The 11,606-nt window shown below is 45.5% G+C and overlaps 1 protein-coding gene across 2 annotated transcripts in view; it reads right to left on the bottom strand.

Annotated features, from left to right (window-relative positions):
- Positions 1 to 11,606, bottom strand: part of LOC135915283 (uncharacterized) — a 54,539-nt gene that overhangs the window by 12,559 nt on the left and 30,374 nt on the right. For both annotated transcript variants that reach the window (XM_065448307.2, XM_065448308.2), the window contains exons 33-44: positions 11,361 to 11,402; positions 10,835 to 10,966; positions 9,384 to 9,592; positions 8,902 to 9,011; positions 8,108 to 8,234; positions 7,619 to 7,762; positions 6,190 to 6,306; positions 2,156 to 2,282; positions 1,551 to 1,580; positions 1,382 to 1,417; positions 1,269 to 1,313; positions 409 to 540 (exon numbers count right to left, since the gene is read on the bottom strand). In XM_065448307.2, coding sequence (XP_065304379.2) covers positions 409 to 540; positions 1,269 to 1,313; positions 1,382 to 1,417; positions 1,551 to 1,580; positions 2,156 to 2,282; positions 6,190 to 6,306; positions 7,619 to 7,762; positions 8,108 to 8,234; positions 8,902 to 9,011; positions 9,384 to 9,592; positions 10,835 to 10,966; positions 11,361 to 11,402 — 1,251 coding nt within the window. The remainder of the gene's footprint in view (positions 1 to 408; positions 541 to 1,268; positions 1,314 to 1,381; positions 1,418 to 1,550; positions 1,581 to 2,155; positions 2,283 to 6,189; positions 6,307 to 7,618; positions 7,763 to 8,107; positions 8,235 to 8,901; positions 9,012 to 9,383; positions 9,593 to 10,834; positions 10,967 to 11,360; positions 11,403 to 11,606) is intronic.

The raw sequence follows: 11,606 nt of genomic DNA, 5'->3' as shown, positions 1-11,606 counted from the left end.
TAGTTACAAAAAGAGTTCAATTAAACCACACTCCCCAGAGAAAGAGGAACCGACAGGACGAGCGCTCGTCACGTCTGTTCCTCTTTGTCCGTGTCGTGTACAGTTGCGCTGTAATATGTACGGCGAACCATGGATGTGGCGAACTTTGAAGGTAACAGACCTAACTGTAGCTGTACCAAGAAGTGACGTCATAGCCTATTTATTATGTAGCTGCAGACTTATAATTTCTGGGGAGACCTCAAATGTGGCTGCAATACGCCACCACATAATTTCAATATTTTGAGACCACCTTTTAGCAAGGGCGAATAGCCAACTTGATTGGGCCAGATAAAAAGCGACAATTTACTACTATCTTTCTGCGCTTTTTGTGTCACTGCTTAGCTGCCGGAAGGCCACGCTGACTATTACCATTGTGGGGGACAAAGGGCTGCGGCGGAGCGCCTGGAGTCACTCGGCGCGTGTAAACCACGTAGGAACAGAGCCGCATTGGAAAGGTTTCCACGTTCAGCGCTGAGGCCGACAGGATGCACACAAGGGCATCTGCATTGCAACAGAAAGATTAAGGATGACGAATACCCACCAATGCAATCAGCGGCAATTTTTTGTCTGTATTGCTACGTAGAAGAAAACAAGCGCGAAGCCGTTTACAGATTGTATTTGCACGAGATACGTTGCGCTGAGCAAGATGCAGTAACGTTCGTGTTAAAACTCTCTATCATCTTCGATACGTCGAAAGGTGAGTGCTGTCGCCAGCAACTGTCCCGTAGCATTATCCCGTCGGCAAAAGCAACATGTCGGTGGCACTAATGGTGAACATTAAAAGGACAATGCTCGACTTGAGCCGAGAAATGTGGCCGACGTCACTGGAAGGCGATAAGAGTAGCGTCGGAGGAGCCACTGGGGCTCTCTCATACGTCCCTTCAGTCACATGGCGCAACACGTGGTGAGAGCCTGTGTAACGGGGTATATGTTTCTTGAACGGGACCTCGTCTTGCTCAGCGCAGCGTATCTTGTGTAACTACAATTTCTAAATACTCTCGCGAAAGAGCTGTTCGTCGTCGTTGCTGCGACACCGAAAGGTGTCCGCTGTTGTCTGCAACTGTCCCGTAGCAATATAAATGCAAAGGTGAGACGCTGTTTCATCTCTAAAACCACAAACGAAGGTCCGTAGGGTTAAAAGGAAAGCAGAAAATGCTGTTAGTCGTGGTGCAAGTGTCCCGTAAACGCTAGTGATACTACTCCAACGGTCCGCAACGGCCTGTACTTACAGCTGGATGTCGCGTTCTGCACAGCTGTTCTCGGCCAGGAGTCGTCTAAGTAACAGAGAAGGGAGCAAGAATTATAGTAGAGTTAGTTCAAGCGACATTATGTTGCATCTTACCATCTAGACTTCCCCCTGAATCTCTCCCCCTTGGCTCTGAAAGAAAGTAGTCTCGGAATGAAAGTTTGCCCCTCATGACCCAAGAGAGCAGTAAAGTTCTTTTCTGCGAATAGTGAAACATCCTTTTTCCTTTCTTAGGAGTGGGAGGGTTTCATAGGAGAGTACTTACCATGTTTGGTCGGCTTGCGGTGCTTGTACTCTGCAATGATTGTGCGTCTTCGTCAGCAAGTCACCCAGTGAAACACAAATCGACATGCACGCACTATAAAACTGGCCAGAATGAACCAGCGGGATCACTCTACTTCCATGTCGTCACGTTCACTGCACCACTGAAGGTCGACGGGAATTCGCGAAGTACTTGTTTTTCCCCTTTTATACTTCGTGATATCTTCACATTTTTAGTTTATTTTTATTGGCCGATTTTAAAAGGTTATTGCGCCGAGCTCTTAAATATGTAAAAGCAAGCACAGATTGAATGCACATTTAGACAGTACACAACTAGAGAGTACACATCAACGTGTGACATACGAAAAGTTCCCTCTGTGAAAAGTACTGAAGTGCCCGACTTTACAGCTAAAAACAAAGGCAGATGACAATTGTTCTCTTCAATGCGTCTGCGCAGTGCATTCACACCACTTTGCCGGCCCCACACGGCTCCACACGGCTGCAGTACGCCCAAAGTGCGAGATACATGCTGGTGCATTCTCATTTTAATAACCGTGCACTGTGCGAGCACTGTGCAGCTGATAAAAGGATCGCGAATTAGACACTCACGGGCCGCGTCGGCGATCTGGGCGACGCGCGCAAAGGAGAGGTCCGATCCCTCACATGGCTCGGCGTCCACGTCCACGTTGTAGAGTGCCACGCAGAAACGAGGGTAAAGCCGGTGTGCCCGCGACAACTGCACATGTTAGTGATGTTTTAGGCGTCGTGCCACACGGTTTATTGCCCCTTATAAAAATCCGAAGTCGTGGATGTAATTTCCGCTCCAAACATAGCCCATTGTCAAGTCATTCTGAAAAGTGAAGCGTGATGGGAAATTCTACAGGAATCAACGTGCTAAGCTTCGTGCTAAATATTCGTTCTGTAGGCGGGAATAACGAAAGCTGGACCCGAACCTTGTCAGAACAAGTGACAAGGCGCCTTCGTTTTCTGGCTACTCAGTGCCGCACCACAGCTGAGGCCAGCTGATGTTGATTTGATGTCCACTGAGGTCTGCTTTTAGTGTCATAGCATGAACTGTAAATAGTACTCGCTCGTAAAAAATCGTATATATTCGTGCCATAGTGTGTGGGGGCGTACACGCGTGCCAACAGTGCCCGAATTAAGGGCCCATCTCGCCCTCTCCTCCGCGATTCTGTCCTGCATCTCTCCTGCAGTATCCCAAGTGCGCGGGCGCATTCGCCCGGCATATTCACATTCTGCGCTCTTCACCATCTGACGTTGGGTCCCTTTTGATGTTAATTAAACTAGTGAAGTACGCTAAATCTAGAGAATAAAACTAAAGCTTTGGTTACGCGCCAGCTTGTCAGTCTTTTAGTGCTGAATTACTGATGGAATCCACTCTACATTTGCCTGTAAAGAATGCACCACTGCACATATAGGTATATTGTGGTGAAGGCATCTTCAGAGGTAAAAAAAACCAAGGCGTTGCCGAGTTTATATTCCAATGTTAGTCGTATAATTTTATTTGAGTGTAAGTGCGATGCAAATATTAACATGAGATTTTAATACGCGCATCCCGGCCTTCACTTCCCAGCACCTGCGAAGCAACTGACTACGGCGGCGGTCAGACCTGCGACGCAGCAGAGGGTGCTAAGAATTCCTGGTTCCGGACAGGCCGCCATTGGAATCTGAACCTGGCAACATTTAACGCTAGAACGTTATCTAGTGAGGCGAGTTTAGCAGTGCTATTGGGGGAAGTAGAGGGCAGTAAATGGGATATAATAGGGTTCAGTGAAGTTAGCAGGACGAAAGAAGCATATACAGTGCTAAAAAGCGGGCACGTCCTGTGCTACCGGGGCTTAGCGGAGAGACGAGAACTAGGAGTCGGATTCCTGATTAATAAGGATATAGCTGGTAACATACATGAACTCTATAGCATTAACGAGAGGGTGGCAGGTCTTGTTGTGAAACTTAACAAAAGGTACAAATTGAAGGTCGTACAAGTCTACGCCCCTACATCCAGTCATAACGACCGAAGTCGAAAGCTTCTATGAAGACGTGGAATCGGTGATAGGTAAAGTCAAAACAAAATACACCATACTGATGGGCGACTTCAATGCCAGGGTAGGCAAGAAGCAGGCTGGAGAAAAGTCAGTGGGAGCATATGGCATAGGTTCTAGGAATAGCAGAGGAGAGTTATTAGTAGAGTTTGCAGAACAGAATAATATGGGGATAATGAATACCTTCTTCCGCAAGCGGGTTAACCGAAAGTAGACGTGGAGGAGCCCGAATGGTGAGACTAGAAATCGACTTTATACTCTGCGCTAACCATGGCATCATACAAGATGTGGACGGGCTCGGCAAAGTGCGCTGCAGTGACCATAGGATGGTAATAACTTGAATTAGCCAAGACTTGAGGAGGGAACGGAAGAAAGTGGTACACAAGAAGTCAATCATTGAGTTAGCGGTAAGTGTGAAAATAGAGGAATTCCGGATCAAGCTACCGAACAGGTATTTGGCTTTAACTCAGGAGGAGGACCTTAGTGTTGAACCAATGAACGACAATCTTATTAAGGAGTGGGCAATAGAAGTCGGTGGTAACTCCGTTAGGCAGGATACCAGTAAACTATTGCAGGAGACGAAAGAAGATCTGATTAAGAAACACCAATGTATGAAAGTCTCCAACCCTACAGCTAGAATAGAACTGGCAGTACTTTCCAAGTTAATCAACAAGCGTAAGACAGCTGACATAAGGAAGTATAATATGGTTAGAATTGAACATGCTCTCAGGAACGGAGGAAGACTAAAAGCAGTGAAGAAGAAACTAGGAATAGTCAAGAATCAGATGTATGCATTAAGAGACAAAGCCGACAATGTCATTACTAGTAATATGGATGCAAGTGGCTGAGGAGTCCTATATATATATATATATATATATATATATATATATATATATATATATATATATATATATACAGTACCAGTGGCCTCCACGACGATAATGGAAGAGAGAATAGTCTAGACGAATTTGAAATCCCACAAGTAAAGCCAGAAGAAGTAAAGAAAGCCTTGGGAGCTATGCAAAGGGGGAAGGCAGCTGGGGAGGATCAGTTAACAGCAGATTTGTTGAAGGATGGTGGGCAGATTGTTCTAGAAAAACTGGCCAGCCTGTATACGCAATGCCTCATGACTTCGAGCGTACTGGAATCTTGGAAGAATGCTAACATAATCCTAATCCATAAGAAAGGGGACGCTCACGACTAGAAACATTATAGACCGATCAGCTTACTGTCCGTTGCCTACAAAGTATTTACTAAGGTAATTGCAAATGGAATCAGGAACACTTTAGACTTCCGTCAACCAAAGGACCAGACAGGATTCCGTAAAGGCTACTCAACGATAGACCATATTCATACTATCAATCAGGTGATATAGAAATGTTTCATTGATTACGAAAAAGCGTTTGATTTGGTCGAAACCTCAGCAGTCATGGAGGCACTACGGAATCAGGGTGTAGACGAGTCATATGTAAAAATACTGAAATATATCTATAGCGGCTCCATAGCCACCGTAGTCCTCCATAAAGAAAGCAACAAGATCCCAATAAAGAAAGGCGTCAGGCAGGGAGATACGATATTCTCACAGCGTGTTTACACGAGGTATTCAGAGACCTGGAGTGGGAAGAATTCAGGATAAGAGTTAATGGAGAATACCTTAGTAACTTGAGATTCGCTGATGATATTGCCTTGCTTAGTAACTCAGGGGACAAATTGCAATGCATGCTCACTGACCTGGAGAGGCAAAGCAGAAGGGTGGGTCTAAAATTAATCTGCAGTAAACTAAAGTAATGTTTAACAGTCTCGGAAGAGAACAGCAGTTTACGATAGGTAGCGAGGCACTGGAAGTGGTAAGGAAATACATCTACTTAGGGCAGGTAGTGACCACAGGTCCGGATCATGAGACTGAAATTATCCACTATCCTATCCACTATCCCTCAAGAGAAAAGTATATAACAGCTGTGTCTTACCAGTACTCACGTAGGGGGCAGAAACCTGGAAGCTATCTTACGAAAAGGGTTCTGCTTAAATTGAGGACGACACAACAAACTATGAAAAGAAGAATGATGGGTGTAACGTTAAGGGATAAGAAATGGGGATGGGCAGGACATGTAATGAGGAGGGAAGATAACCGATGTCATTAAGGGTTACGGACTGGATTCCAAGGGAAGGGAAGTGTAGCAGGGGGTGGCAGAAAGTTACGGGGGCGGATGAGATTAAGAAGTTTGCAGGGACAACATGGCCACGATTAGTACATGACCGGGGTAGTTTGAGAAGTATGGGAGAGGCCTTTGCCCTGCAAAGTCAGCATTGTCGGTGTGGTCATCCTTATTGTCCTTGTTCTTTTTGCGCTGACATTTTCGAAGTATTCTTACAGTTAAGCTAACTTACTACCCAAGACAACTCAGAGGGATACTGATTAGTGTGTATTGTTGTCGCGGTGATTGTGACATCACTCTGAACAGTAAAGTTGGTTTTGTGAATGGCTGTCTGCGTGAATAAGTATATTGAATATCGCTGCACATACTTGGTTTATGTATTGCGAATTTCGGGCTTCGGAATAGATAGTGACCAAAGATGACGAACCTTCTCGCGCAACAGCTCCGCTGTCTCCATGGTAACAGAGAAGCCGTCCTTATAACGGTAAGCAGCCAGCTTCGACTTGGACTCCGCTGTGCTTGGCCACTCTTGCGTGGTGCAAACCTGCGAACATTACCTCTGCCTTAGTGCTACGAAAAAGAAAGAACGAAAGAAAGAAAGAAAGAGAGAAAAAACATGAAAGAAAGAAAGAAAGAAAGAGAGAAAAAACATGAAAGAAAGAAAGCAAGAAAGAAAGAAAGAAAGAAAGAAAGAAAGAAAGAGCAAGGACATCATATTTTTATTAGCATAGATGAAGCAGAACAAGTCAACTGCTACAAATTTGCGATGCCAAAGCATCTCGGAAGGGCGTTGCGACTATTTGAATGGTTCAGAATAAGTTTGAACATTTAGGTCGTCAAGTAAATTTGCTCCAGCTTAAATAGGGCAGATAGGAGCTAACACACATTGAGGCTCTGCACCAACTGCATGATGATTGAGTAGTGCCTTAACCAAGTGCCAATGCTGAATAGCAATTTCAACTATACGAGACAGTGAAAACAGTCCACAGGAGCAGCGACTTGCCCATCTAACATTTGTTTTGCTCCGTTATGAATGCTAACCTTCGTATATAATAGCTAGCCTCTTGTCTTTATCTTGCAATTAACAACGTTCGCTCTTATATTTTTACTTGAATAGTCCTGTCGAAGGTCAACAATCGCATTGAATTGTAAGCATTGTACTCCTTTAAAGTGTAAATTACAAACCTTGCTTCATTTAGCATCATAAGCACGAATAAAATTTCGAGTCGTGGCTTTGGGTTTTGAGGCGATGACATCGAATGGTTTCACTAGAACCATAACGAGGAGATTAAAGGCAAAATAATGAGAACCGACAGTGCACGCTTGCGAGTTTCACGAAGATAAAGTGCCCCAAAAAGTGGGCCAAGCTTTCCAATGGCCGACTGAATATCTTCATTCTTATTTATATTTACGTGGTTGGCATAGCAACAACATATGGTGTTATTGACTATTATTGAGTGCTCCCTTTCATTTTGCGTTCTTGTTTTGATCTATATACCATCATTAGGATCACCGCATGTCACCACACTAATATAAAGTAACACATTAAGAATTACAAAGTCACTCAGGCAAGATTAGATTCGGCTACCAAAACACCGGCCTGAACATTTAAGGTAGTTTACCAAAGGTACTTGACAAAATATGCATTACAGCTTTGTTGTGAATAGGCAATAGCAGTAGAAACAAATGAAATAGTTGATGCGGTGACATATCTTAGCGCAGCTCGACAGAAATAAGCGAAAAATACAGAAAGTGAGCAACATCCAAATATAAACTGAGTAGAGCGTGTGTTCGTCTGTTGCCTTGCACTAGCATAAAATCATATAATGCCGATCGCTCTTCGCGCACGCACGTACGTCGTTCGTCTCTAGGGCGTCCTCGCAGGATGCCTCGGGCGTCGCGTTTTTCGAGGCCCTGAACTTCACGGCGGCCATGTTGAGCGACAGGCAGGTAGGCACCGAGAATGGCTGAAGCAGTTTGATCCAGCTCAGAGCTGTCACCTGCACCACAACATTGCCAATTTTTCGTCGAATGTAGCACCGTAAGCAAAATGTGACCACGTGCAGAGGACAGGCGGGTGTTTACACGAGCGACAGGTGATTCAAGAAACAAAATTTTCGTACAAGTTTATATGTTGGTCTTGATGCGCATGTACAAATTGGAAGCAAGCACTTTTTCTGGCTGAAATCTTGGAGCGCAAGAAGAACGGCAACATTAGCTGTGCACAGGGTGCCGTAAGACATGCAAGGCAAGCTCTCAGCGGGACTAGCTACATTACGCATGGACTGCCAAATGCATATGCGGTGTGGGTTGAAACAAAAACGAGAACGTTGATTTTGGCTGACCGCGGGCGGCGTCTGGAGGCAGGAGTCGTCGGATGGATGATCGAACAGGGAAGCATAGGTCGTCCGGCAGAAAGGCCAGCTGTGTCCAGTCCTCAGATGCGTCTGCAGCACCACAACATCTGCGTACCTGCGTGCAGAAAGTGTAGACCCGCTCTAGTGTACTGTCGTTGTTCTGGTGGCCAAGTACAGTAGCAAATTTTAACTCTGCACGGTCAATGATGTATTTTACCGTAACCTGCAGGTAACGAGGAGCTTGTTTCTAGCCAGATGAGTTAAACTGTGCCAATAATCGCCGATTGTGGTTCTTATTTTGCAATAAAATGACCACTGCACTTGGCAACAATACATCTGTGTGAATGAACGGCCATCTTGCAGCCTGACGATTGAACAGGCCTCTGCGCGGCAAGAACTGCTAGCTCTTGTCCGCATTCATTACACTCCTACGATCATCACTAAAATCACCACCACATGACGCTCATGGGACAACGTAAGCGTTGAATTGATTCAGCAGCTATGGTACTGTTGTATCGAGCCTGTGGTTGTAGATTTGACTTCGCATCGCCGAGGTTAGGTTCCTCATCAGAAGGATAAAAAGTACCAGTAGGCTTGTAATAGTTAGGAAAACAAAAACGTAAGAAATAAATCCGGAAACCATTGCTTATGGCGCTTCTCAGAGCCAGGCTATTGCTTCACTAAGAAAATTTTAATAATCATTATTGCGTTCGGTGCATAGTGTACAACACGATCTGACTAACTTATTGCTGTATATAAAGCAGTCATTGAAGCTCGCTTACTCGTAGAGAGGTGCGAGCCTTTGCGACAGCAACTGGCCGGCTTCATCGTAATCGCTCATTTCTAAGCCAAGAATCATGGACGTGTCTTTGGGCATCTGCTCCATCAGCGCCTGCAAAGGAATTAAGCAGCAAGTATGAGCCAAACACGCCATCACAGCTGCTACAACACTCATTGGACACCTCTCTATTGCCTGGGGCGTAGCTTTCATGTTTCGTCTGACTGATCAATTACTTTTACAATTTTGTCTACATGCCCTGCTACTTTATAAACCTATGTTGCTTGATGCCTGGATGGCCGTGCGAGTAATGAAATTAAGAATCCCGCTTTCTCAGAGCTAACTGTGCACCAAGTGTGCACAACGTCCCAGTTCATGGGGACACCATACGTAGGGAGCATTCATGCGGTTAGTACATGTAATGAGCCACAAAACGTGTACGTGGCACTGACGCTCACAGCGCCCCATCCTCATACTATTTTTTACCTGTATTCCTAGAGCGAGCTGCGCTGCATCGGTAGAGGCGATGCGGATGTCAGTGAGCGCCACGCCCTGGGCGTACGAGAGCCTCATGGCATCCTGCACGGCCTGTGCTTTGGTGGCAATGTCTCGGCGCCAGCCTTGCAGGCGCACGTACAGCTTCACGTCACGACCGAGGCCCCGCGAAAGGCGCTCGAGTGCAGCCTGCCGTTCGCCTGCAGGCGCCAGGCGGGAGAAGTGTAAGCCGTGACACCGGTTGGTCACTCATACTGTAGTAAGATGATGTTGAGAAACAACCGAACGAGAGCAGCACCATCCCGGAACCACTGTTTCGTCATCGTAAAACCAGGAATGCAGGAGAAGCTCCTCCCACAAACTTGCGCTACGCCTACTGTTCCTAGGTCCTATTTTCTAAAAATGCTCCCCTTTACAAGATACGGTTCTATTTAGCTTTTTCAGAGTCACTTAAATGGGCGCCACCGTTATAAAATAATAACAGGAGCAGGTGGTACGGAACCAGAAAAAGGATTTCGTTGCGTAAACACATGAATTCATAATTTTAGAAGTTAAGCGCGAAATGAAGAACACACGAGGGAAAAAAAAAGGACAACACAAAAACCTACTTTCTATTGCGCCCGTTTTTTTACGCCTATAACCTTTTTCCAATTATGAACCCTTACCAATCCGCTGAGATTTCTGTCATTACAAACACGCGAAGCACGAAGAAACCTTCGAACTTTGAGTGTGGCCAGTGCTAAAAAATGCACCGGGCGATTCCACCATGAAGAAGTAGGAGTAGTGCGCACATGCTCCGAAACTGGCGCGGTGTTCGCCCAACAGCATGTCGCAGACGCACGCGTGTAGGCAAAGAGAAAAGACGACTAATCGATATAGTGACGAGGAAACAAAAACGCACGCATACGGTAGGAGATGATCATTGGCTTCTTGCCCAAACGAGCACAAATGCTTAAGACAACGGCGCAGAATACAATATTGTTACATATTAAATAAACCTTACGCACACATGAGAAGCGCGTGTACACTTTTTCTACGTTGCCTCGAATGTCAACATACATGCTAATGGCAGACCAACTGACCAAAAAAGCAGAACTCCAAGACAGCCAAGCGCTTTACTGACTCAGTGGAAAGCACTGTAATTTAAACACAATTTTCGCATAGGAGTTGGGGTTTGTATCTTTACAATTTAGTTACATATTAGTTTTAGCTTTTTGGTTTAACATACCGAGAGAGGAATTTCACTATCTTTAGGTGCATTATGAGAATTTCTGGCAACGTTGTCGTTCATTATTGTAGGTGTTTTATATCCGGGCTCATACAGTCCATGTAGTACGTGCGTAAATAAACATATGCGGCACTTTACGTGGGCATGGTGAAATCAGAAGAGGCAAGATGTCACTTACAGCGGCGTGGAATAATGTCTAAAGGAAAGCACTCACTCGCTGTCGCAGTCAAATTGGGAGTGTCAAGCGATTCGGCGCTGAGCACCACGTGGGTGCATCGTGAAGGAACCGGGCTAACGCTTGCATTCGTCCAGGACGGGCTGAACAGGCACACGAACGGTCTTTTTTCTGGAGCAAAGCAAGAGAATGGGTGTGCCACGTAAAAAAAAAAAGAAGTGGCTGCATGGCCGGGCGCGCTGCCGGCATACACAGGGGTCGTCAATGACTCCAATAACAAGTACACTTGTGACAAGAGGTCCCCCTTCATGGGGCATCCATCATAATGCGCGTCGCCCCTTCGACATCCCGAATTTCTAAGTTTCCATACAGCCAATGACGATACGAAATGAAAATAACGACAAAGGTAACACGCCCATGAATGTCCTTTGTCATGTGATGTTCATCTGGAGGCAGCAATAAAACGGCGGTTGTTTCTCGTCGGCTTGTCCAGTCAGCGAACATTTGTAAAATAGTGACATGCACGAAAGCAGCAGTGAATAGCAGTAACAAAGTATCAACGCACCTGGCATTCCCAAGATGTCAGGACGGTAAACGGTAGTCCGCGCTGAAAAGCAAATGAACAATGTGTCTTGCATATGAGCTCAAGGAAGGAAGTCGCTTGTATTGGCATAAGCATCGACTTGCGAGTGTAATAAGCCATTGAGAATTCCCCCCTGCAGTGTCTTCCTTTGCGGTGGCGCGAGAAAGTTAAAAAACGCGAGAAAGTTAACGCGATGTGCCTTCGCCACACTTTTCTGACGCAGTATTA

This window comes from Dermacentor albipictus, chromosome 5 (assembly GCF_038994185.2).
Source record: "Dermacentor albipictus isolate Rhodes 1998 colony chromosome 5, USDA_Dalb.pri_finalv2, whole genome shotgun sequence".
Taxonomy (NCBI): Eukaryota; Metazoa; Arthropoda; class Arachnida; order Ixodida; family Ixodidae; genus Dermacentor; species Dermacentor albipictus.
This window is presented reverse-complemented; position numbering and strand designations above follow the sequence as displayed.